Genomic DNA, 27,769 nt, shown 5'->3' with positions numbered 1-27,769 from the left:
CAGCCGCACCATAATACACCCCCCGACTCTGCTTTCAAGTACCACAAGCTAAAAACTGTATTTAAGAAGTCTTATTTTTTATTCAATGAGGTTATTAATGTTACACATCACAACAGATAGAAAACATTAGTCCAAAAAAGAGGACTGTGGAATAATAAGTACTAATAATATTAAGTAATGGCAAATATTTTTACAGTCAAAATGGCATGATCACCGGCATGTCTGTCTGTCAAAATGTAACATCGCAGACTCGAAGCACAAAAGGTCAGGTTATAAAAAAGGACACACTCGTACACACATGCAGCACAAACTGACGAGCAACTTTATCTAACAGCTCCTCGCCTGAGGAGCGCCACTACAAAATACAACTTGTTCCATTTAGCATAGCCTCTTCCTACTTTACAAAGTATCAGTCCATGTATCCTTCAGGTGTTGTGGTGCATGGGTGCAAACCAACTTCATCTGTGTGTCTGAGTCTGTATTTGATTAAGGTATGAGCAAATAATGGCATCATATAAAGCACTTGTCATTGGACAGAATAACTGCTGACAAAAAATGAACTGGATAACAACTTTATACAACAAAGTATAATTACAAAGAAAGGGCAGGAGTGCACTGAAGGAACACCAAACTAGTTGTGTTCACTTTTCCTGCTCACAGATCTTGCTCCGAAGTGTATAATTAGGGCTGAAATGATTATTTTTTAAAGAAATGTTTAACTGACTGATAACACCACCGCCTCTTCTGACTAATCAAGAAAAACGTCACTCACGGTTTTCCAGAGCCCTAAGTGGCGTACTGAGAGTGCCTTTTTTGAGAAACCAATTAAAAACCCACCACATATTCCTAATCCTCATGTTTATGCAATTGAAATCCTCAAACAACATTTTTTTTCTTTAACTGAATGGAGTTAATCAGTTATTGATATGGTTTGAATATCATTTCTGTAAACTAATTATTGAAGACCTAAACTCACTGAACTGTATTTGACCAGAGACAGTATAAAAATGAAAACTAAAAAATCTTAGGTTGCCCATCAGCTGATGAATGACTGATGTTTATGGGCTCAGTCACTCATTTTGGGACAAAATGAATTAAAAATTAAGGCTGTTTTTTAGATTTTGCTTGTTCTGTGTTTTAAAATAGACAATTATCTCTGCTATGAAACCGCACGCTCATTGCCTAATGAGGGGTCAATTTAAAGTCTTTAGCCAACGATTCAGTTCAATTCAATTTAATTCCATTTTTTTGTATATATTGCCAAACTATAACAACATTCACTTCAATGAGCATGCATTTTCACAGTATGATCTGCTTTTCCTTATCACATCCATTTTTAAATTTTTTTGCAACCACAATGGTGAGGGTGAAACGCTTCAAAACTGGACTTCAGAAACCAGTGGGTGACATTACTGTAGATGCATCCATCTTTACAACCGTCTATGATTTGAAGTCATTTTCTAGTGCAGTGGGCAAATCTCACTTCAAGGCCCTCTTGCTCAGTTGTACTGGGCCTTTCCAACGTATTACATGGTTGTCTTCAGCAAATGCATGTTGGCCATAGTTTATCTGAAGATTATAGCTCTACAGTAGAAAATTACATTTGCTGATGAAAAGTCTAGAGGAAGTGAATTTTTGAGTTAAGATTGTTTTACCAACATTTATTTCAAAGAAATCCTAGCTTATCATAGTGCTGGTTGGCTGTTTATTTTTAAACTGGGAAGTTTTTAAATATAAAATAGAATAATTTAGCCTCATATCGTAAAAAGGTATAGTTGATAATCTCTTAAAACTGCAACGAAAAAAATGGTATAGATAATGGATAGGTGAAGTCTGAACTTGCGGGTATTAGTAATTTATGAATAGAATGATTTGGGTCTTTCTGTTTGGCTTTTCCTGATAAATTAGAAGCAAAGTGAAAGCCAAAATGCTAGTGAAAAGACTTTCAAGACCTGAAAACTTAAAATCTACTCATAAGGATGTTTTTTTACTGAGCTATAAAGCCAGCTCGCCTATCCAACTGGTACCTACTGAAGCCACTTTGTTCCAAGGTTACGGTGGGCAACACTACTGGCTGGGCAGCTTTCCATTAACATTCCCTTTACTATTACGATTTGCAAGAGGGCCAAATACAAAGAGTGTACTAGCATGGTTTGATAAACACGTTAATCTCCTTAGCGCGGCTTCAAGCTCCGTTCCGTGGAAGGTTTCGTGCACAGAAAAGACAGACCGTCTGTCTGGCTTGCTGTGCTGTGTCCAGCCACATTCTTCATGTTAGGAATAATTCTCTTTCCACTTGACTGCCTCTCATGTTTGCTACAGTAATCCATTCAGTGACGTCTGTATAGGGGTGCCCAACTGTGCACGATCCTCCCCACATCCAATCATCCTTTCTCCTCCTTCTTGCTTACCTTCCAGAAGCAATGTTTCCTAAATCTGCTTCTTCTGGTAAATGCAAGCGCATCTGCCTGATCTCAAATGTAAGAATTTGTTATGTGGTTTGTTTATTTGGAGGTATAAGAATTTGTGGTTTTGTCAGTTGTTGCTATTGGCAAGTACTCTTAAACCTGTGTTTGAACTTGACTTTACGGCATCCTTATAGCTTTTGAATGCTTTGAAGGATGATTTTTATAGCTAGTAACAAGAGCAAATTCTCTGTGTGTAATGGTTGGCAACCTCAAACAGTTATTCAACTTCAAGAAAAGCTAGTATTGCCTGTAGTTGTTTTGTTTTCTGAGTCTCATCCCCATCTCAAGGGAAACTTGATTTAGCAAATCCCAATCCATTCATTCAGCTCTTTCAGCTGCAGCCTCTTCGACTCCTTTGAAACACAGAGGATGTGCGTGCTGAAACCAGAGGTAAACTGGGGTTTTTAATTTCTCTCCCTGCTCTATTTAACATCCGTTTCTTTTCTTGTCTGTTCTTTTCTCAGTGAGGGCTGCTGAGCTAACACTGTGGGTAGTTTGTGTATGCAGGAAGTGGAAAAAAAAAGATTCCCCCTGCTGAGTTTGTATTCTGCCAGACTTTCACCTAGTCCTCAATTCCATATCCAGGATCTCTAAACCACTTTATCATTTCTCAAAAGTCATAAAACTCTGTTCACCTATCGCTGCCTACTTTTCTTCAGTGTCTCTTTGAGAAGAGTCCTCCCTTCTCTAGTACAATCTGTGATTTTACAATGGTGTCTCTTGTCTTCACGCTTCACTATAACATCCTCTCGTTCTGCATGGCCTTGTAGTAGTGCTCCTGCTCAGCATGGCTTCGGGCGGACACAGACGGCCGACGGGGCAGGGTGGAAGTGCGGGACAATAACTGGTTGTGGCCATCTATCAGTAAGTCAGGGTGGGGAGGTGGAGGAAGCATGCTGGAGCAAGACTGGTGAGGAGGTAGAGGCATGGAAGAGGGATGCGGTGGTGGAGGCAAGGGCGAAGAGGATGGGTGTGGGTGTGGAGGCATTTGGGAAGAAGAGGGGTGAGGAGGGGGAGGCATTTGAGAGGAAGATGGGAGGGGTGGTGGAGACATCTGAGAGGATGGGTGAGGAGGTGGAGGCATATGAGAGGAGGTGGGGTGAATGGGAGGTGGAGGCATTGGGGAGGAGCTTGGTGGTGGAGGGGGAGGCAAGGGAGAGGAAGATGGTTGAGGAAGCGGTGGTGGGATAGGGGATGACGACAGCTGAGGTGGGGGCGGAAGAGGGGATGAGGAGGTGGGAAAAGGTGGGGGAGGCAGATCAGCTCCTCCTTCGGCACTGCAGCTGACCGAGGAGGAGCACAGGGAGTCTGATTTCACTGGGAGTGTCCTGTAGTCCCGGTAATGACTGACATTGTCTTGTCGCTGCAGCGCGGCACGGTGTTTGTCACCCGTCGGGTCAGCGGCCATCATGTTGCCACTGATGGTGTTTCTCCATTCCCACGGCTTGCCATTAGTGGCCGACACACGCACCACCGGGTGGTGAGGGGCATGAGCGTCGATTGTGACGATGCTCCCGCTGCCAGCGATGCTCCCTGGGTTGCTCCCAGTGCAGCTGTCTCGATCAGATGGTATCCGGTAGTATGGTGACTCTGAGCAGTTGGAGCCAGGACCAGAGGAGGAGCCGCCTTCTGATGTCTTAGTGGAAGGAGTAGTAGGTCCTTGACCCTGCTGCTTTGACATGGCTACGACCTGCAAGAAAGAGACAAAAATCTCATGATAATCCATATATAAGAGCAGCTGCAAATAAATTACTCAACAACTAGGAAGGGGACATTTATTGGCGTGGACATGGCAGAGCATGATAATAACCTATTATATACCTCTAAAATATTTTCAGAAGATTTAACTCTAGTTATAATTAGCATTTGAAGTCTTATGAGACTGATTTATGTTGGAAACTAATCAGTGAAATTGCTCCCACCAGTGTTGTTTTGATTATACCAGCAAAAATAAATCATAGATGTGTAGTTTACACAGCATATGGCAGCTGTTAAATCTCCGTTCCTGTCTAAACTGAATTGGCTACATGCCACGTGACAATAAAGTATGAAAAATTATGGCTAAAGATAATATCATTGTGATCGTTTTTAGGCTTTCATTTTCTAATTTCTACCTCACCTGTGTGACTCTTTGCTGGCTGAGAGGCTGGTTGGGCTGCGTGTTGGGCACACGGGGAGTCGACACGGCAATGGGCCCTGTTCCAGGCTCTTTTAGTCCTCCTCCCTCTGTGAGTGACAACCACTTTGCCCGTGTCTTGGCACTCTTAGGGGAAACAGGAGGTGGCCGAGAGGCCTCCTCAGGGATGTGAACAAGTGGGGGTGCCACCACCATCCTGGCTCCAGTCGGTGTGGTGGTATTGGCTTGCACTGTGGGATAAAGAGAAGACGGCATTTGTTGGTCGCCCCCTTCCCCTGCAGCTGTGCCTCCTTCACCTCCTCCATCTCCTCCCTCTTCCTCATCTCGTGAGCTCTGGCTACGGAGCTCCATCGAGCGCTGCTTCCACTCTGACACCAGCTGCCGAGACCTTTGTGGGTCGAAGGGCACGTGGAACGTCATGTGACGCTGGGTGGTGACTGGCTCCTCTGAGGGTGAGATGGGGCTGTTGCCGTTTGCAACTCGAGGCAAGGTGTTGCTGAAGGTTACCATGGTTTCCTTGCCCATGGGACGACTGGTCGCCAGAAGCTCCACATCAGCGCTTGCTCGTTTGAGGGAGGCCAGGGATGCCTTCTCCCTCCTCACCTTACTCCGTGCTCCAGATCCCAACCCCAGCTCCTCCCTGCTTTCAGACACCCTGGGAGTCTTCCTGTACAAGGAGTCATGGCTCCTCTGACTCAACACCCTCAGGCCATCCTTCTGCTGTGCTGAAGCTAGTCTCTGTAAAGACGGAGCATCTTCTTCCGAGGCTTTGAAGTTTCCCACTGCGTACACAGCCTAACAAGGGACAGAGGGACAAAGGAGAAATAAATGAGGAAATAGAACCACTCAGGGTGTTAAATAAAGACTAGAGCATGAAATTGTGTTTTCTTTAATCATTAGGAGGGAAAATTTAGATTTTCATATTAGTGGAGAGAGTTTGCGTGAATAGACATCTCTCTTTCCTGCTATTCTCCTGAGGTCAGCGTGAATCCCTCTCTAACCCCTCTCTTCATCCTTTAATGACAAGGAGAAAAACTCCCCCTCTTGAAAAGTGAAAGACGAGAGAGACAGAGAAGGCGAGGAGGAGGGGAGCGTGGAAAATGGCAACGACAAGTTTTCTTAAAACGAAGTGTGAAATTGTTCCAGAAAATTCTTATCGGATTATTCATTCCCTCTCCCTTCCCTCCGTAATAGAAAAGGCTATATATAGGCTGCCAGTAAAAAAAAAAAATGCTCGGAGAGAAATATATGGAAGCCACACAGGGAGGAGAGGTGATGAAAGAAAGAAGCGTTTGTTAGCACATGCTGTGATACTGTTAGAATAATACAATGGGACAGTTCAGTCACAGCAAAACAACTAAACCACGTTAATAAGAAAATCTATTTATGTGCATTTTGTCATTCCCACCCTGCTGCATATTGATGGTTAACTACTCCTCACGGACAAACAAATCCCTGAATGGATCCAAACACATGCTGATGCTTAATTCACAAACATAGGCCTAAAATAGAAGATTTGTAGACATCTTCATTAATTCAGATTTCTTTTTAGTAAGTTCTATTATTAGATATAAAGAATTGGGGGAAAAAAGCAGGAGCAAACATTTTTGTGTACTTTGTTGAACTAACCAAGTAGACTCCAATGCCGGCTCCTATCACGTATCCCACGTAGACGTCTATAGGGTGACTGCGGTGTTGAGTTATCTGCGTCAGGCCAGCGAGGCCTGCTGCCATGCAGAAAGCAAAGACGAGCATCGGCTTCAGCAGCTTAGTAGTGCTGTTGATGCTGGCGTTGAAATACATCTGCAGAGAGAAACAAACACACACAGCATATCAGCAAAGAGCAGACGTTTGAGACATATGAAGCCCGGGATTAAGATTAAAAGGCATTACGATAATTTTACCTCAGGTGCACATAGACAATTACTTTACAGTGTGTAGTGCAAATGTAGATTGCATTACCCGGTTAATAATAAAACAATATGCTAGTTAGAAGAGATATCAACACCAAACTCATATCTGTTTATTAGATATTAAGCCAAAGTCTGGAGCTTAGCCTAACATAAATGGAGAAACAGCTCTCCGGGCTGCATTCTTAAAGACGAATAATTTGTCCATTACCTCCAAGAGTTACCTCCAGGACTGAAAAATGAAGCCAACCAGGATGTGCCAGTTAAAGCTGGATGCAACAGCCAGTTAAATAGCCACAAGCTGTCTGTTTGGCACCACTTAAGCTGAACTGAGCATGTGTGCATTGTTGCTACCTTTTGAATTCAATTACCTGACAATTAATACGGCTGGCTATGCAGTAAATTGTATTAACAGGCTAATTAAATACTATGTGCTCCTTGGACCATTCTGTTCAAATACGGTCACTTTTGCAAATACAGTCTATGATCAACACTTAAAAAGTTTTTCAGTCTTATCTGTACAGTTAAGATACTGAAATGTTAAAAAAGTATTTTTAAAGATACAGGCTTTTCCTCCTTTAATCCCCCTTTGTACTAAGAAAAGCTAAAGTAAAGCGGATATAGATTCATATTTAATAACAATTATTCCAAAGACATCCATTATACAATAGCACTTGTTTCCTGTGCAGCTCGAAGCATTCTCTTTAATATAACTCATATTGTCTTGAAAAAGGGAACTGAACTTATTTTGATTTTATTTGTATATTTCTTTTTTAGCTCATGTGGTAAAGTAGTTTCGAATTCAAATGTCTTGGCAGTAAAGCAAAGTCGATGAGTGAGAAAGACAGGCTGTGAAAGGGGGAAAATATATTTACAGTTACTGGCCATTCGCATTCTCTGCATGCACACCATATTTCGAATATATAAAACGGAGGACAGCTGAGTGACAGAATGCAGGCTTTGCAAAAAATTTCCTTTCTAACAAGCTTGTCTATCTAGTGCTGTGCATAAAAATCCTGCTTTTCTTGATGCAAGAGGGAAAATCTGTCAGCCTGGAGAGATGCGAGTTATTTTCGATGCAGATTTTCTCGGCACTTCTTGAACCAACTATCTGCCTTTTGTGGAGAAATTTTCTTAGGTATCTTCTTTATTTGATTTCATTTAAATTTAGCAGAAAAGTTTTTTTTATACTGAACACAATAAATACATGAATGTCTAAATTTGCTGGACAGTTATGACCAGAACTGAAAAAAAAAAATGACCTGGCATCAGCGCGAAGATCCAACAACATGTTGTAGTGCTAACAAACCCAACAGCTGCTTTTCTCCAGCTCCCCTGCCTTATCTTGTCAGAAATCTGTCCAGTGAGCTTTAATGAGCTCATACAGGGCTCACTGAGGCAGCAGTGATATGGCCAGTAGCTTGCAATAGCCATTGGTGGAGGAGTGTGTGTGTGGGAGGGTGTTACCTCGTGGAAAAATGACAGTGCTACTTTGCCGTACAGTTCACATACTGCTGCAGTCAGTGCCAGATTGCAGAACGGCAAAAATATCCACTAGAACGTAACAATGAACCCCCAAACCTGACCTCAATCTGACAGTTACGGTTATTTTTTATTTGAGTCAGATGTGAGCCCAGCCTGAGGATAATATGCAATCTGAAAATCTATGAACTATGTATCAAATGGCAGTTAATTCCAGTTGAAAGTTGCTGATATGGTTGTAGATCATACAAGTTGTATGATGCCAGCAGCAATGTTTGTTATGAATTAGTGGAAGTTCTGGATAGTTATCATGAAACAAAATTAATTGTTGTGCTAGGACAAAGATACAAAATGTTAATGTATCATTCAGGCTTTAGAAAAAGTATCAAACTAAACATGGTTACCTTGCATATAGTTTTTCTCCTGTTTTAAAGTTGTAATGAATCAGCTATTCATAAAAAAAAGCATCAAATAAACCACACGCATATTCACAAGCAAACAAACATCATGCAGATACACAACACTTAAGCAAACACATGCGGCAATTAAGGCGAAAGGAGTGCTTACAGAGATATATACAGCAGCGAAGCCAGAGAGCGTTGCATGCTGGGATGGGAATGTTTTCCTAAAGGGAGAAAAAGGGAGAGTTAGAAGCGGAAGAGTAAAGACAAAAAAAGAATTCGATTCCTGTTTTCATAAAGGGCTTTGTGTATTCTGAGAGCGTTTATTGCCTCTTGAATAAACCTGAATAAAACTGTCGCGGCTGCTCTTGTTATGCCTGGATTGCATTTGACATTAAAATCTGTGTGTCTGCCCGACTGAGAGTTGTCAGACTGAGTGTGTGTCCTTGGATGTGAACATTAATAAACACAAAGAGAATACCACTGGGCATTAGTGGGAACATTAAAGGGAGAGTGATTGAATTAAGGTCAGAAATGTTATTTAATTTAATTTTTTTTAAAATGAAAGAAATCGTTGTGTTTGCTCTTAACTTCTGCTGTTGTGTTATCGTTTCCCATTTTTTTTCAGGCTAAATTCAAGGATTATTCTTTAAAGGCCATGTTTTCTTTTAGACCTGGAGTCTGAATACACTTTGGCTGGCCTAAAGGTCTATTTTATGAATAGATCTCAATCATATTGCCCTCCAGGCACAGAGCCCTGGGCACCATTCAAACATGCAGGTCAACACTGGACACTCCATAGAACTCCAGCACAGGCCTGTCAAATTTCCTTCTGTTTCTGTCTGTGAATATTGCGATCACTTCTCAAAGTAAGAAAAAAAAATGTAGACACACTGCCCGTTTTGGACACATCAATCCACATGCAAGAGCCTCTGTGGTATTTCCAGCACAAAGAAACCACCCAGCCAAGTTTCTGCCAGAGCAATTTACTGATCTATAGATTCCTCTCCGAACAACCCTTTCACTTTCACGGGCAACAGGATGAAAGTACAGAAAAAAATCACATTACGTTGTACAAATTTTGCTCTGGGTGTGTCATTATTGCTGCTTTGGGAGGTAAAGGACATGAAACTGCTCACTGTCAAAGCAAATGTCGGTTGTAATGTTAGCAAGCTATATAACAGCGATCCACTGGTAGTTAGTTTCAGTTGGAGTCGGAGTTACGAGGCAGTAGTGGCAAGCCAGTAATACTGTTAGATTATTAAAAATGTTATGACTAATCTAATCAGGCCTTATTTCTGTGTCAGTGTAAATGACTGAGCATTGGTAATCTGTGCTGGTGAGATTTTTCCACTGTTCTTGTGAGCAGGTTTAGGAGAAGTATTTTCACACACAAATAATTGAGAAGCGGTGGAAAAAAACACACATCTTGCCTTCCGGGTGGGCATGCCTATAATGACGTGATGTTAGGTGAAAAGGATGAATTTGAGGATCAAGGCTGGAACTATATTTAGGTTAAGATGATGTTAGTTTTGGCAAAAACTGCAAGCGTTTTATAGAACATGTCTTGCTAATCCTTTAGACACTGAGGTGAGTAGCAAGTAGAATGCATTGTGTCAATAAGAGTCACAGCAAGTAAAGCAGTGCTAACATATGCACTTGTACTACAAGGATTATCCCTGTATCAACTCTATTTAGCTATAATCTTTCCTGTGTGTGTGTGTGTGCTTAGTGCCTCTCATACCCATAGATCGGAGCTTATTTGTCTAGCCTATGTCTGCTTGTTAGGAACTGCACTGCAAAAGAGCATTTACAAAACCCAAACTTAGTCAGAGCACCTGCGAGGGAGATTCTGCAGCTGAGTGGCAGGTCTTCTTATACAAATAAACATTTGGCTTTACTATCAAGTATGCCATTAAAAAGAAAATCCTTATTATTTTAAGCAACCATTTCTATCTATTTTTATCTTTTTATCCCCTCAATAAGTTGTCTTTAGTCCTTGTCTGCTATACTCCTGCAAGACAGTGATGTTTCACCCTATTCAGTATAATCTGCAACATGATTGTCACAATACATTGGGTTACATTTTCTGATTAAGGATGTATAGTTATGAGCTGCATCCAACTGCAGGCATGTTGACAATAAACTAGGTAGCACAACGTTGTCTTATTCTTATTACAAGGCAACAGACCATGGAGCCAGAGCGCTGACAAGACAGGTAAGACTCTGTACAAGTGCACTGATGATTTACTTTAACGACTTCGTTAAATCTGTTTGTCTTATTAGCGTTTATGTTGTTTTTAATGTGCAATGATGCAAATTTTGATTTTAAGCAGATGGAGACATTCTGTGTTTATTCTCCTTTAGTTATAAATGAATGCCTTACCGAGCTGACATAATAGCATACTGGTCTTTGCCCATGCAGATGTCCTGTGTGATGTAGGCATTGTTGTCACATGACACTCCCGGGGCCGTGTAATTAGGCTGGCAGACAGTAAGGAAGAAAGGGGCGTGGTAGCCAGTAGCTAACTGGATGACATCTGTCACCAGGGCTGTTGCCAGGAGACCGAATACATGAACACCTGAGGGAGAGAGGTAAAGGGAAGAGATAGTAAGGCAACCTTAGTAAATGAACTAAAAGCCTCTGGTGGTTTCCGGACATTGAGATGTTCATTTATGAATGTGTACAGCTGCGCAAACTACGCTTAATTTGCTCCGACCTTAAGTGACACCAAAAGCCTTCAGTTTGTCACATTTTGAAGCTTTCCCGCAGACAGAGAAATTTGGCAAGGTGAATTAATTACTGTTTTCACTTCAAAGCTCAAAGTCAGCCTCAAGATATTTCCTGTAGAGTATGATATCATGCCTTTTTCATTTTAAGCCACCCTTCATTTAATGCATGTAATTAGCTTATTTCTCTACTCTAAAATGGGGATAAAGTTGCAGGCTCAGAAGGATGAATAATTTGTCAGAGCCAAAATTGATATTCATCTTAAGAACAACAGCATTTTGCTCTAACTTTGTGGTTTGCATAAAGGACAGAATTTAACCTACACATCTTCCATTGGCCTCAGTTTGATAAACTGTTCATTGTATTAATATGACTATTTTATTTTATTTTGCTTGTTTGGGTAGTGACAATACAAAAAAAAACTAGAAAAACAGAGTTCTCACGTGTCCTCAGAGATGCCCATCAATGATTTGTCCTGAACTATTACACCATGTAACTAAGTGTGCTCTGAATAACAGTGTGGCCTTAACTCCTGCAAGCAGCCCAAACGCTCTGAAGGACTGGCAGTTATACACACCGACGAATCGCACGGTCCTGCGTAGGAAGGAGTTGAAGCTGCAGCCTCCAGCATTTATGCTGCCTTCTGACTTTGGACAAGTCTTCAGTTTGGACTGCATGCAGTACATCAAGCCTTCCCCCATCATAATCTGCAGACAGAGGGAGAGAAAAAAAAAGGAGAATAAAAGATATGGAGTCTTTCTTCGTTACACTTCAAACGACTACGAGAGTAAATGAAAAAGAAAAAGATTTGAAAAGTTTGAATCTATCATTGTCAGATACAAGATATTGTGATTGATGGGAAACAATGCATTGTAGAGCGAATGGAGCAAAGGTGCTATTGAACAGTGATCACTTTCAGTCGGAATGATAGATGAGTTTTGGAGAGGTCTGCTGAAGGATTAGGAATGTGTGCGTCTGGGTGTGAGTGTGCATATTGATTGGAGGGCCTGTGGCGTGTTCGATGATGTGCATGGGAATGTCAGGTATATATTTAGTGTCTACATTTATCTTGCTTTGTGAGTGTTTGACAAGCTGTACATTTGTGTGATCTATGCATTTGTCTATATGCACAAGTGTATCTGCGGGATGCTTATGTGGAGCACTCACAAACCCTCAAAGCTTCAGACATATAATAGGTCACTGAATCTGTGACAGGATTATGTTCTGGTAGAGCTAATCAACACTTTCATATAAGGAGTTAATTAAATGTTAATTAAATGCTCAGTGGAAAACCTAAATATAATTATTACTCAAACTTTTAGGTTCATTTAACATGTTGTTTTAGTTCAGCCTGTGTAAATCATGCTCTAATAAGTTTTCAATCAATTTTCAAATTAAAACAATCCCAAAATACCAATAGAAACTGGATGTCTGGAAACAGGGCAGCAGAGTATTACTATAACAAGTCAAATTATATTACATAATATCTAAATATGGATAAACTTGTGGCAGAAAAATATTTTTAATTACAAAAAGGTTTTACAGAACTGCTTGTTAACACAAACATCTAATCAAACCACCACATGGCAAATAAAAGCATTGAGCAATGCATTTACATGCATACACATGGTCTAGACAACCTGCTTGACTTCAAACTGAGAACTCAGAATGAGGAAGAAAGGTTATTAAAATGTCTCGTGGCGTGGTTTCTGATGCCAGATGAGTATTTGATCAACTGAAGGGATTTTCCTGCACAAACATCTTTAGGGTTTACAGATAATGATCCGAAAAAGAGAAAATTTCCAGAGAAGGGAAGTTCTTTGGACGATAATCCCTTGTTGATGTCAGAAGACAGAGGAGAATGGACAGACTGCTTTGAGCTAATTGGAAGACAACAGTAGCTCAAATAATGTGAATATGCCAAACCTTGAAGGAGATGAGCTACAGCAACAGAAGACCAGTTGCCACTCGCATCAACTAAAAACAAGAAACTGAGGCTACAATTCACCCGGGCTCGCTAAAATCGGACATTGCCTGGTCTGATGAGTCTCAGTTTCTGCTGTGTTACACATTTGGTTGGTGGGGTTGTAATTTGATGTAAACAATGTGAAAGCATGGATCTTTCCTTTCTCAGCAGTACAGACAGTGTATCCATTATTTTTAATTAAAACAGGACCATGTATAATATTAAGATAAATGTTGCCATTTGCACCTGAAAAGCTAATTAATATCTGCAGTCTCTTGGCAGGTTATATGCAGAAGATCACAAAAATGTCACATAAAAAGAAAACATAAAACACACAAAACATTCACACACCCATAACCACCAAGCAAGAAGCAAAATCAATCAAACTGCCTCCACAGTCACCAGATACACACACAGTCTCCAGTAGAGCACCTTTGTGATGCGGTGGAGTTGATCATAGATGTGCAGCTGCTACGTGATACTATCATTTCAGCATGGACCAATTTCTCTGAAGAATGTTTCCAGCATCTTATTGAATCTATGTTATTAAGAACTACAGTCAGTTCTAAAGGCAGAAGGGGTTCAACCTGATACTAGAGAGGTGTACCTAACGAAGTGTCTGGTGGGTGTAAGCAGGAAGTACTGCACAGATTGTAGATAGTCATTGCACTGAATGCCATAGAAATATATGCTTAATAGAAAGTCAATTTTAACCTATTTATTAGGTATGACTAGTATAGAATAGTTTATTAAAGTATAGCATGTAACATCGTGGTGTGATGGATGGATGGATGGATGGATGGATGGATGGATGGATGGATGGATGGATGGATGGATGGAATGGATGGATGGATGGATATTTTTATACACAATCCAATGGAGATCCATGAATTGGTCTGAAGTAACTCTGGGACTCGGTAACACAGGAAACAAGCACCCCAAATGATCCTCACATGTGTATCATATAGACTTACAGAAGCTGCAGGTCCAGCAAAGGCCAAACTCAGCAGCATCAACAGAGGGATGAGCTCATCGCCTGTCTCCACATAGGGCATGGAGAGGTCGCGGTCATGGCAACGGAAGCCCACCATCGCCGGGGACAAAACATCTGTCAGCTCCAGGAAGTAAAGGGACACCAAGGAGGATAGGACGATGGGGAGCTGGATATGCATGCACGCACACAAACAAACACACACACACACACACACAAATGCGACCAAGGACATAGCAAAGAGTGACTCGCAGATAATATTTGCTTGGAAAAAAGTGATTCATCCAATGTTTCATCTTCAGTACAAACAAATACACACTTTCAAACACACACAAAAGCGCAAGTTATACCCGTCTTGCTTGCTTTACAACAGATGTCAGATGCCTCCAAATGCAATCAACACAAGGCACTCACTATTGGTATCATTGTACAGAAAAAGGAATGATTCAGTAGGGACTAATTCAATAAATGCAGTGAGAAATGTCAAACAAGCATCTGTATTTTAAAAAGGTGACTCATTCATGCATCTGATCTAGCGACACATACCTCTACAAAATAAAAGCATGGCAACAGTGTCATGCTGTCTTTTGGTGGTTTCTTCTTGGCTTTGTTTTTGGGGGATGTCATCTTGGGATGGGACCAGTCACAGCCTGTTGGGATAACAGATTGCAAAGAGATGTCAGAGTGGAGTTTCAAAGCAGGTTCACGGATTTCCACCATCAATCATCAATCTAAAGCTTCAAAAAGATGTTTCAAAAGTCTGCCAGGCCCTGACTTATGAATGAAACAGCAGGTCAAAAAGTTGTCAAAGGCTGGTTGGTGCTGCAAAGTTTTCTGTATGAACTAGAAAGCATTAGAGTGTTAGAGTAATAATAAAACTAATAAAAAACACAGACATTAAAGGTATTCTATGCAATTATGGTATAACGTTGCTTTAGCAATGCAGTAGTACTACAGAAACATTTAATAATTCAGTCTAACTTTTTGCACACTTAATATCCAAAGTTGTTATTTTGACTTTGTCTGAACACACATTGTAAATGGGCTGGTTCTTACATAGTACTTTTTAAATCAAAACAACAGTCGCCTCAAGGCACTTTATATTGTAAGGTAAAGATCTTACAGTAATAGAGAGAAAACCCCAACAATCTGACCACTCCATTATGAGCAAGCACTTGTTGACAGTGGGAAGGAAAAACTCCCTTCCCAGTGTCAGGAAGAAACCTCAGACAGAACCAGGCTCAGGGAGGGGTGGCCATCTGGCTCGACCAGTTGCAGGAGGAAGGCAAGACAAAACAGACACTGTGCAAGAGAGCCAGAGCTTAATAATACCTAATGATTAAATGCAAGGTGGTGTATGTTCACATACACACGCGCACTTTTTTTTCTATGCTGAAGTGTTTTCTTTCTAACACTTGCACACCAATGGATACATCAGGAATAACTTGGGGTTCAGCATCTATCCTAAAGGTACTTTGGCAGACAAGAGCAGCCAGGGTTTGAACCACCGATCTTCTGATTAGCATGACTGTTATCCCTCCTTAGCTGCAGCCACCCAAAAATGCAGGGAGACAACAAAACACACAAGACTGTCATATTTTGAAAAGTGTTTTTTATGTCACTAGGAAAATAAACAAATGGGGGAAAAGAATTAGAAAGAATTAGAATGAATTGATTAACCGAAAAAAGCCTCTCCTAAAAGAAGCCCAGTTACCATTTACTCAGGTGCTTAGTATTTAGAATAATTCTACATACCTGTTACATTTCAAATTAATCTTCCCCACAAAATTATAGACGTGCATATATAGAGATATCTCCTTCCATCAGTAACCTGCAGGCAGTCAAAAGGCGTCAGAGACAAGCCAACGCCAAAGGCAGGAATGGAAAACTAAACAGAGTTAAATATTCACAGCTCTCTCTACAGAACCCCATTCCCCCCCGATAAGAGCCTGTCCCCTCTTTCTCTGTCCTCTACCCAATTCTCCCTTTCCCTCCCTCTCAATCTTCCCTCTCTCCTGGCTCTGCTTGTCCCATTTTGCTTATCTCTCCTTTTCAATCGGTTTCATTTCCCTACCACATTACTAACACTTTCCTCTTGACCTCTTTTCTTTGTGAGTAGTTCTTTTTATACCAACATTCCTGTTCCTATATGTTACTTTGCCTTTGTTTTATCCATATTTATCTTCATTACAATCCATGCACTGACTAATATGATGAATGTGGAGATTTGGCCTGTGGCCACTTGCTCAGTGGCCCCATATGCAAATCTACTGCACCTTGTGTCAAAGGCCTGCTGACCCAACTGAATGGATTTATGCTTTCCCAAATGAGTTTCAGTGGAGCGCTTTGGTCTTTAATGAAGGTATGAACATTTTGTACTTGTAATATCCTTCTTCGTCACAGAAATAGTCCACTTTAAAAGAGAAGGCCCAAAGGTTTTTGTGAAGCTTGAATCCAAAAATACCATCCACATCACCCTTCAACAAACTCACGTTTTCTGAAAGCTGTCATGGCCTCTGTAAGTCTTTCTACCTCTGTCACCTTCTACATCTCAGTACTTCTGCTGAGCTCTTGTTTGTTTCTGTCTCGCTGGTCTCTCTTGTATCATTTCTCAGCATATCCCCATCTCTGCCTTTTCACCCTTCATTTCACGTTTCACCACCTGTCCCTCTTTCTGCACACCTCTCTCGTTCCCATTTTTAATCTCCTCCCTCTTTTATTTTTTTCTGTTTCTCTCGAAACAGGGGAGGGGGGGGGGCTGACCCTTAGGCAATGTAAGGCGCAAAGAATCAAAGACTTCCACAGTCTAATTTCCATGACCGCTAGAAATGTATTGGAAACGAGAGAAGAGGACAAGATAAGCACAGATCAAAGAAAAAAAATATTTCAAAAAAAGCCAAATGTGTGTGTGTGTCTCTGTGTGTGAGTGTGTGTATTTGTATGTCTGGTGGTGAGGGTAGGAAGGGGGTGAAGATCATAGAAGGGGGGGATATTGGGATGGATGGATTTCAGTGTCGCTAAAAGCAGCTTAGGAAGACGCTGGGGTCTGGGTCTCACTCGCCCAGCAGCTTGGTCTCAGTGACCTACTCCAGTCAGCACTTAAACGGCACCCCAACTCACATTACACACACAAACATGCACTGAATGAGCTTCTTGACTGAAGAAATGGGGGTCGTTTATCTATTACACCAGCATTCGTCCTCTGAGGCGCATCTTTTATGTGTGTGTGCGTGTGTGTGTGTGTGTGTGTGTGTGTGTGTGTGTGTGTGTGTGTGCTGCACTGTTTGTAGTTTGAGCTGCTATGCTTGTGCTTGCAAAGTGTCTGAGTGTGTTTATAGTTTAAGCGATTTGTGTACATCTTGTCTGTGTGTATGCCTGTGAATGAAGTGGGTTGTATAGCCCATGGCATGCAGAAACAGTCTGTCAGGCACTGAGGAAAATATATGACTCAGGGAGCATCAGCACAGGGGTGGGGTTAAAGATAGTGAGCTAATGTATGGATGGGTGACTAATTAAAGGATAAACCTACAGTACTGACAAGGTCTTGGGTGACTATAAAATCCTCCAGGGCAGCTACTATGGTATATTTGTAAAAGCTCTTGGAGAACTGAGCTTAATTCTTCTAAAAAAAGACATCCTGTCGTTGTTTGTTTGATAGAAAAGAGTGCTGGCTGACAATTTGAATTAGCTGAGAATGAACTTATTGTTTTGTCTTTGTGTCTTTTGTCTAGATTGGCCATTACAGTCTCCCAGAGCCCAGGTTGGCATCTTCTCATCTCATTTTGATGAACATTAAGCCAACTGGCTATGCAATGAGATTTGCTAAAAACATATCTAAAACAATTAACTGGTTAGTGATCAGATCAAATTTATTTTCTATCTACTGACTGATAAATAATCACTCACGCACTGTAATATAACCTACTTCTATACTACAAAATAGAACAGTATAGAGCAGTCATCCAGTAGCATTCATGAGATGAGGGATTTTTTGGTGGGGATTAAATTGAATCAAATGGGAACAAAAACAAAAAATCAAAGCCAGCAATTTATTTCTCAAAAGGGAATTTTTTTTCACATACTTCACAGGATCAGCCACAACATGAGACCACCTGCCTATTACTGTACACACCGCCTTTGTGCTGCCAGAAAATGTCAGACCCATCAGGGCATGTACTCTTGACCGCTGAGAGTTTCTTGTGATGTCTGGTATCAGAACATTGGCGGTGGATTTCTGTGGGTTGCGGGAATTGGAATGTGATCTGGGGAGTTTGCAGGCTGGGTTGGTGCTTTGGGCTCTTAGTACTGTTCCTTGGGCTGTTTTTGAGCAGCTTTTGCAGTTGCCGAAGGGTACTGCTCTGCTAAGGGAGGCTGCTGCCATTGGGGAGTGCCTTTGCAGGTAAGGGGGTTTGGGGTTAATTGAAGGGGCTGGCACATGCCAAAGAAAGACAAATCAGAAGCAGGATCCAGTTCTAAGCAAAGCAAAATGATTTTAAACCACTTCATCATCATTGGTCTTAGAGTAATGGCTGATCCGTGTATGTCTGCTGTCCCTAAGTCCCTATAGTTACTACACTATTATTCAGAGTAGAAGAGTACAGGACAGTACAGAATAATAAAGTGACATAGATTTGTGGTGTCTCCCTACTCGTTATTCATGCATAGTTTTCAAAAAAATGAACTTGGAAATTAATTAATGAGATGAATATGAAGTGGAGAACCACAGCTCACCAGTTTCCCATTCACTGTATTCATGGATTCAGCAATAAAGTTGCTGTGTTGGCTAATGTAAAGCCATGTCCACTGCAGGGCCCTTAAACAGACATATGCAAAGCGCTATTTGCTCGACTTTATACCTTGGTCAGTTTAACTCACCTGCTTTTACAGCGAAAGAAACAGCCGTCCTTTAAATGTAGCTTTATCTTAATAATATAAATTGAGATGGGTGTAAACGGTGATACTGATTTCATTTTTCATGGACAGGAATCATGTGTTTTTTGATTTTTTTTTTTTTAAAAAGCTTTCATTTGTTTTAGATCATCTATTGAAGCCTCTAGTAACCAGAATCTGATTAAACACTATATTAAAATGACCACTGAGCAGTTACTCCTCCACAAGCAGAAATCAGCAGATTGCGTATGATATCATCAACGATGGAAACGTGAAGACCATGTGCTAATTTTTCTTCTGTCGCCTCTCAGCTCCTGCCAGCAGGAGAAGCATATAGGTTCCTGAGCTTTCTTTGGGTTGCGTACGGGAGAAGAGAACCTCTATACTACCGGACAGCACTCACCTCTGTCCCGGGGGCTCCGCGAATTCACCGAATCCCGTCGCCCCCTTCCCCCTCGGCGTGGTCGTGCGTGCTGCTCCAGTTTTGCGGTGCACCGTCCCTTTAATCCATCTCCAGAGTCACCCCGAAATCCAAAACCTTCACTAATATTTAGAGAGAGCTCCGCCGTGAGGCTATTCTGGGATCATAGGAGGTTGGAGGAATGATGGAAGTAAGTGAGGAGACCTACAGAGAAGGAGCAGGGATGGCGAAAGAGAAGAGAGAGAGAGAGAGAGGAGGGTTGCTGATGGTGGAAAGTCCAATTTGCCGCACTTGCTGGTAACGCGTTCCTTTCCTTTAAATTTCCTGGCTTTGAATAAAGTGAGAGATTCACGTGCGTCCACCCGGTTCCTCCCCTTTATTTGCCCATACAGGTTCCCCCTTTCCTACAAAATACAAAACAGTAACAAGTAAGAAATTCCCCCCCAAAAATTAAAAAAATAAAATCTGATTTTAAATGCACAGCATCCGTCACACGGTTTTCGGGTTACGCAGTCAGCCTCACAGAGCGCACATACACACACAAAGGCGTGGGGGGCGAGCAGGGGTGTGGAGGAGGGGAGGTGGGGGTACAGGGGGAGGAGAATCGTGGTGTGTGCGCTTACCATGGGGGGAGGAGACAGTCTGGTCCACACACTTGCTTCTATCTCCGCTGAATTCCTGTTACGGGGCTACCGCCGTGAGGCGACCAAGACAAAGGGGTATATTTTGGTATGTGTACGTGTGCAGTGTGTGAGAGGAGCACACGAAACTTGCGCATGTGTGCGTAAAAGTGAGGGGGCGGTTTGGGAGATAACCTCTAATCTATTAGAACGAGAACGTTTCACAAACAAATATGATTAAGGCTCAGCATCAGCTACGCCCCGAGCTTCTGTAAATGCCATCAGAGTCATTTGTTGGCCCTGCGATTTTTCGGTCATCGCCCAAGGATTGTGGCTCAGTTGTGTCCGCCTTTGTTTACTCTAAAGGGTGTGGCAGGCGGATGACCACCGTGGTGCATTTAAATTCCCCCGAAGGAACCGGTGCGGTGAGGACCGTGAACACGCGCTCACGCACTTTGTGATAGCTCTACCGACACCTCTGGTTTACTGACTCATCATGAATGACATTGCGGCAATTAACATCAAAGACTCGGCTGTGCGTACACACGTGCGTGCATGTGTTGTGTCGGTGGCACACGTGCTTGCAAAAGATGCTCTCTAAGAGATCTGTAGTCTTCTGCTCTCACGGTTATCAGTTCTCAGTGGAAGTGAAAACTGAACTTAACCATCCACACCCACAGCACCCACACACCTTTCCTAATTTAAAGAAAAAAAATATTTTATTCCACGTCTGGCAGGTCAATAATTAAGTGTGATACATTCAGGGACACTGGCATCCCATATGTTAATATCGTGGCAGACTAATTTGAGTAGGTGCAGTTCAGGAAGTCTCCTGCTGACCAGCCTCCAGTGGATTTACACTCATTCAGATATTTGCACCCCCTCCACTCACCCCTTCTCTCTCAATCTCTGTCATTTGGCTGTGTGACACTGCTTGGTGCTAGATGAATGGGGGCGCCCCATTTAGTGTTTATCCTGTCTCCAGTTGCCAGGGAGTTTCTCTGGTTCTCATGGGGTACTCCCCCGTCTCCGCCTCCATCCCCTGCGCCCCTCCTGTTCCCCCCTGCCCTGCCTGGAGCCCCCACCTAAACAGCATCGCACACAAACCATGCAACCAACCCACCAATAATACCCAAGGGCTGGTCACAGCTGGCAGGAGCTAATAAACTCATCACTCACACTCTCTGGCTCCTATTTACCCACTACACAAAGCACTAAAAGGAGGGGGGTGGAGGTGCTTGAACGCTCTTTTCTGCTTCCCACAGACACTTACACTTTTCTCAAGGTGGTGAATTTTGATAATTATGAACACAGTTATAGAAGTTGTGAAAGCCACACATCACCACAATTGCATTTTCTCTAGTGGAGTTAGTGCGCTATCAGCACTCTTTACCATTTACCCCAGTTGGATGGTAATTGATTGCTGGAGGGGATGTACAATGGGGATTCTTAAGTTTGATTAAAATTTTCCTCGACTGGTGTTCACACATGTGACCCAATTATTTCGTCTGAGCGAAAGGGCAACCATCTCTGTTCAGATACAAACATGTATGTGCACATTCAGACCCAGACTTGCAGCGCATGTTTACATGGCTAATGCATGCACAGAGCTTCTTGCAGTGCGCACATAGCATACACATGTTAATACAGTAAATGCAGACTTTCATGTTGATCAAGTGCACATGAAAGATATTAATTCTATCATTGCATGCCAGCACATTTACCCATCCATCCATGCAAACCCCAACTTTACAACTCGATTCTGATTGATTTTTTTTAAACAACCTATTCAGCTTACCCTGCGTGCTTTGAAGACACCTGACAAAGAGGCCATGCTTATTTTATTATAAGGGAGAATCCAACCATGTGAGTGCAGAAAATGAAAGATTGATCTTCACTTTATCCAGCGTGGTTGACGTAGTGGAACTAAATCAGCGCCTGCCCCCATCCATCTATCTATCATCTCCTTCAACCAACACACAAGTTGTTATTGCTCTTCTGTGTTACACAGTTGTGGTATCAATATCAGCTTTGGCTTCACTAAGGGTCAGGTTTCATATAAGCACTCAATTTTCAGTCTCAAATAGCAAACGGGATTTTAAAAGAATATTAATATAGCTCTGATTGTGTTCCCTTGTAATTTGAAAGACAATCAATAGAGAAATCTGAAACAGTGATTTGTTTTGGCATGTTATGTAGGCCGGCACTTCATGGGGTGGTTGATGTTTGGCTGACTAGCAAATGAACATGGGAATGCAGAGATAATCACATAATATAGGATGCACTCTCACTGAAGGTGGCTTTTCTTTTCCCAAAAGTAAATAAGTGCATGTCTCTGTCACACTGTCAACATAATGTCCTCAGTGGTAAGTCATTCTGTGCAGGTAATGCCACTCCACAGTCTATGCTCTTGTGCTTAGGGACAGCTTCAAGTGCCACTGTGTGGCTAAGAGCTGTCATTACATGACAAGTTAAACAAAGCCATTATACCCTGAGGTGAAGTAGTGCTTAAACCTTTACTTGAGTAGCCTCAGGAACCCTGGCATTTGTTTGACAAGTCTATTAGGTTGTGATACCATTGATTCTGTGCTCCTTTTGTGTTTCCAGACTGCACTTTACTTTGATAGGGCTCGTGGCAGATAAGAGGAGGATTTCACTGTGTTATTGGCTCCAGCATGTTAAAATGTGATAAGGATATTGATTGAGGGCTTACAAAGTGTTCACATTTTATCAACATTTCGACAAGCCAAAAATCATAATCACCCACAATTCTCACACAAATCAAATGCTTAAGTGCTCCATGGTAATAATTTGCTATAGCAGAGGCACAGTGGTTAGGATTTGTTCAGTTAGTTTGATAGAACAGATATATTCTGCAGCTTGACTTTGACTCTGCAGTTCTATGCTGTCAGTGTTCGTTCTTCTTAATGCATTTGTTGTTGTGACTAAAATGGCCTTCTGCTACTAACATTTTAACAGTTCTGTCAAGAGACCAGATACACCTCAAAATGTCATTGTTTAATGGAGGACTGGGAACACTGTGGCACATTAAAAGGAAAGAGTGCAGGTTTACTGCTTTGTTTACCACAGTGGCAGACAGCCCAGACTATCAGTACAGAAAGAAAGATGGATCTCCTGACCATTAAACTAAAAGGTATAAAAAGTCCTCTGAGATAAAAATTTTGGTCAGTAAAAACTGTCCAAAAAGTAACAATATATATAGGATTCTACTTATTTTTTGTCCATAAATGATGCCAAACAGACCAACAATCCTTTAAGAACCTGCTAATCATTTACTGGGTCATGCTTACTCACACTGGATAGTTGTTCTAAAATAAAACGAATTGGTAGGAAACACATGTTGAGTCTGATGTGCTGCTATGCTCTTACACCTTTAGAGACAATGCTGTTTCCTGATTACAAAGTTTTTTTTTTATTAACATTTTTGGTTCTGAACTTTTTAATCGCTTTGACACTTGCGACAGGATGAAGCAGCTTTATCTGTAAAAAGCATTAAATAATAAAAACAATTAAATACGGTTGACTAAGTTCAAATCCATTAAAGCAACTTGCTTACAGTGTTTACTGCTGTTTCCTGTCCTTAAATAATAAGAAAAGCTCGACATTTTTTGCTATCCTTTGTTTCCATTCAAAATATGAAACAATGCCAGAAAAATAAGTATATAAATGTTTATTTCAAAACATGAGAATGACCATTTATGGTAAAATTCAATAATATGCCCTATATAATTTTTATGACGGGTAACTTTAAAAGTATTTCTTTAAATATCCAGTACAACAAGCTCTTTCTCAATAAAGATTTAAAATGTTTTTTTTCCTCATAGACACCATGGGATGTGAACACAACCACTTCACACCACACCAAATTTTGAAAAATTTAAATGTACATCAGTACCATCATCAGCCATGTTAACTTTCACTGCTATCGATTTTTTCTTAAACTTGCTGTCAAATCCCCAGTGCTTGCTTAAAGAACTGAGAGACACACAAGACTGACTATCCCAATACAGTTAGGTGTCGTTACGTTGTATAGTGCTGGAGCGAGTTCGTAAAACCTTATTTCCCAGATCCTCTGCTCTCCATGAGAACTGCATGGCAATATTCAGTTTCTGCCTGCCATTGTTTCTTCAGAAGTTGATTGCTTAAATTCATCTGTTTGTCATTTTGCTGGAATAAAACCTGAATCCACACACTCGCCAGTGTCCATAGCCGCAGGAAGCAGGGATTCAGTGCCATCCAGTGGTGGACTGAGTAACTGAAAGCGAGTCCCACATGCAGCCAGTTTCTGAAGAACCTCAGATCTTCGTAGCTCCCAATGGCTGATTTAAAGCATGGAACTTAATTTACGTTATAGAAAAAAAGTGGAGAAGAAAATGTGTAAAAGCATACATCTATTTCAAAGATATGTTAAAAAGATGAAATCTCACCTATCAGATCTGTAGGTACTGAGTAAATTGCAATCCACACTCAGTGTTTTTTACATGATTGTTTTAGTAATGAAAAATAGTGGATATATTTATTCCAAACCCATACCCCAGACACACGATTCAGAAAATTAAAGGGGTTTTTGATTTAGTATTGCACTTTTATAAAGGTGGTGTAGTCACGTGAGGCAGCTTATAAAAAAAGATGCTAAAAACTCAGCAGAGGCTGAGATGAACAGCTCTAGCATTGGCCAAACTAGAAAAACACAACACTAGAACCCGCATTGTCCTGACTGCATCTTTTTAATAGACCTTCCGTGGCCTTAAGAGCTAATATTTGTGGTACAAGCTTTGCTGAAGCTGAAATCCCTTATGTCTTTTAATCACTGGGTCAGGGGAAAGTCACCTTTTTATAACTAAACTTTTCAGGATAGTTGGGTTTAATGGCTTTAAACTATTTCACTCTGCAGACTTTCAAATTATTGCAAATTCAAAAACAGTTTGTCTTTTTAAAGTTACTAGCAGAGGAGAATTACCATCTCACAAAGTGACGTATTGTAACAGGAGAGAAACATATAAAAATATCCAAAAAGAGTATTTGACTCGTTGGGTATATCTACTGCAGAACAACATAAGAAAAGATGCAAAGCGTCAATGCACGTAAGGCTTGCTTCAGTTTCATGGGATCTGGATTGTTGCCCCAAAAGAGAATTGTTTTGGGATTGTGCAACACTTTTATTTTCATCATTCATAATTTTAGGAAATTATTATATTGGTTAATTGAAATATGCTAATTTTGTTTCTTTTTCTTATCTTATGTATTTGATGTGTATGTGGATTCATTCAATTTAGTTAAAGTTAATTGTGATTTTTCTGTGCTTTTGCAATTATCCATATGTGCTTGTAGGCCTTTTCAGCCAGCACAACACACCACATTTTTGATTTATTATAGTTCCTACAGCGATTCCTCATGTGACCTACTGTTTTCCACAGTAAGCACCGTGGTTTCTGGATTCCCATTTCAGTTTGTCGGATCTGGTATGTCGGGATATTAATGGGGTTATGTTCTGCTTTTTATTTAAATATTACATTGCTTAATTAATATTTCATGGATGACATCAGCTCTTCACTTGCAGAAAAAATATTTTTAGTTGCATTTTTAAGTAAGTGTGGAAATAATTCTCAGCATGAAAATTATTAGGTTGCAGTAAGTAACATTGTGAGTAAACACGTACTGTTATAGTTCAGCAAACGCCACATAAATGTAACCCATACCAATAAAGCCATCTTCCCGCGGCTATGCAAGCAATACCTCACTAACCCTGTTGCAGTCCTACAGGTCAGGAGTTAATCAAGTCTCACTGCTTACAGTCGACTGGTTAGCATTTGTCCTCTCCAAAGTGTTCAGTGCACGTGATAGGTTAGCCTTCTGTCTGTCCAGGCTAGAAGTATTCCGTGTTTGGATAGTTGTATTTCCAGCACCTTGTTGGTTGGCTCGACTTCGCTCCAAACTAGTGGACGTGCGCGACTGGACAGTCCTTTCTCCTGTCAAAGTATTAACAGGGCGCACTTGGTTGGCTCTGCCTCTGTCCAAACTGTTAACTGTGTTTAACTGGCTGCTTCTCCCATGCTCCACAGTCCCAGGCCCACCTGACTGGTTAGCCCGCCCAGTCTGCTGATTATTCAGGGTTTGCAGCTGGCTGGTCCTGTCTCTCTCAGGGAGCCTGGGCTGAGTGGAGCTACTTCTGTCTGTATTAATAGTTTGTATCCTCTGTCTGTCCCTGTCCCTATCAAGACTAGTATCCCTGCGTACCAGTCCACTCCTCTCTCTCTCCAGACTGCTCTGGATCTCAGCTCTCCTAGCCAGAGCCTCTCTCAGCTGGGTGCGGAATATCTCGATCTTTGCCTGCAACTCCTGGAGCTCCCCTTCCCATAAGCTGGTCTGAGCACCTCTGGTTCCCATGGGAGACAGCACCAAACCTGTGGAAGCCAGAGTCGAGACAGGGCCCCCGTTGACATGGAGGCTAATCTGTGGAGGAGAAGTAAAACTCCCCAAGTTGCCAAGCCCCAACCCTCCGAGGCCAAGTCCAGGACGGCCAACCATCCCAGGCCTGCCGCGCACTGAGGCGGTGTGTGTGCGCAGGCGGTAGCTGTGAAGCGTTTCCAGGTCAAAGTGCACGCGTTTCTCCTTGGGTTCATTGGATGGTGAGGAGTTGCCCGTGTCCCCAGCTGACGTGGGAGGGGATGGTGGAGGAGGCTGATGCTGTTTCCTGTGTAGGGTGCAGTTCTCCGAGATACAAGAGGGGCTGGTGAAAGAGAGAAAGATCACAGCAAAGGGAATACACAGAATGAGATATGCTGTACTGCAATGCAAGGACTTTTATATATAATGTAGGATAATTATACCCAGTAAACCAAATGTAGAGTGTAGTGATATTATCTGACTAAACACTACATCTTTTGTCTCAATTATAATTTATCTGTTAGGGCTTCTTTTTTAAATTAAATAAAAGATTTAAACCCATTACAGGACTTTCACAAAAAAAATATCTCCTTCACAATTAATTTTGTTATCAAGTCATAGAAATGTAATAATCTGCCACAGTAGCACGAAGGGTCTAACCTGCTTCTAATATGATTATTTAAGAAAAAAATTGTTTGACGTTTGGGCAAAATATGCTTATTCATTTTCTAGCAGAGGGTTAGATGATGAGATTGATAAGACTCTAGACTGTACATATGAAATTGTCAGCAGCTGCCAAGCTCAGATTAAACAAGATATAACGGCTTTAATTACTGAGCTTTGCTGAGAGGTGCTGGTAAGTAGATTTTATTGCATTTGGACAGAGTCTGTCCATTTCCAGTCTTTATGGCTTTATTTTTAGCTTGCTGCTTCATATTATTGTTATTATCCAACTTAAAGCAAGAAAACAAATAAACATTTGCCTCCCAAAAACAAAAAGTCACGCTCTCTTTTTTTATTTTTATGAAGTAAAATAATCAGTTTTTGCGCTTCCAACAACAAAGTGACATCTGTTAAACACACAAACAGAAGAAAATAGACAACATAGTGGTGCATTAATCACTTAGTGAATTCATTACTTTTGATCAAGGCCGGCCATTTCCTTTCCAACATCCTCATATGTGGTGTGCAGGGCTCTGTGAATTTTCTGCAAGCAGAGAAGATGATTAGTAACATGGAATCTGTTAAGACGCCATCAGATTTGAAATAAATCAGGAGAGATGAATTTGCAAGGGTTATTATTCTATCCAGCTGCAGAGAACATCTGTGACAGCCGTTCCTGCT

General features: G+C 41.4%; 2 protein-coding genes across 4 annotated transcripts in view; both read right to left on the bottom strand.

Annotated features, from left to right (window-relative positions):
- Positions 1 to 193: 193 nt before the first annotated feature.
- Positions 194 to 20,572, bottom strand: LOC120740024 (phospholipid phosphatase-related protein type 3-like). Of its 3 annotated transcripts, none has more exons than XM_040042093.1 (10): positions 20,021 to 20,572; positions 19,380 to 19,801; positions 14,633 to 14,736; positions 14,070 to 14,255; positions 11,707 to 11,836; positions 10,785 to 10,980; positions 8,565 to 8,622; positions 6,235 to 6,408; positions 4,588 to 5,400; positions 194 to 4,158 (listed from the first exon to the last, which is right to left on the bottom strand). In XM_040042093.1, the coding sequence occupies exons 3-10, from the start codon at positions 14,711 to 14,713 to the stop codon at positions 3,205 to 3,207; spliced, it is 2,592 nt and encodes an 863-aa protein (XP_039898027.1). In that variant the 5' UTR covers positions 14,714 to 14,736; positions 19,380 to 19,801; positions 20,021 to 20,572; the 3' UTR covers positions 194 to 3,204. The 3 variants fall into 3 exon arrangements, with proteins under 3 accessions (XP_039898027.1, XP_039898028.1, XP_039898026.1); XM_040042094.1 differs by having other exon boundaries at positions 19,380 to 19,601; XM_040042092.1 differs by lacking the exons at positions 19,380 to 19,801; positions 20,021 to 20,572 and having other exon boundaries at positions 14,633 to 15,250.
- Positions 20,573 to 20,614: 42 nt separating this feature from the next.
- Positions 20,615 to 27,769, bottom strand: part of LOC120740023 (glutamate receptor ionotropic, NMDA 3B-like) — an 89,299-nt gene continuing 82,144 nt past the window's right edge. Inside the window, exons 11-12 of the mRNA XM_040042091.1 lie at positions 27,565 to 27,632; positions 20,615 to 26,768 (exon numbers count right to left, since the gene is read on the bottom strand). Coding sequence (XP_039898025.1) covers positions 25,814 to 26,768; positions 27,565 to 27,632 — 1,023 coding nt within the window. The 3' untranslated portion in view covers positions 20,615 to 25,813. The remainder of the gene's footprint in view (positions 26,769 to 27,564; positions 27,633 to 27,769) is intronic.

The sequence above is a fragment of the Simochromis diagramma genome, unplaced genomic scaffold (genome assembly GCF_900408965.1).
Source record: "Simochromis diagramma unplaced genomic scaffold, fSimDia1.1 OVJJ01000304.1, whole genome shotgun sequence".
NCBI lineage: Eukaryota > Metazoa > Chordata > Actinopteri > Cichliformes > Cichlidae > Simochromis > Simochromis diagramma.
Note: the sequence above shows the minus strand (reverse complement) of the source record. Positions and strands in the feature narration are given on the sequence as shown.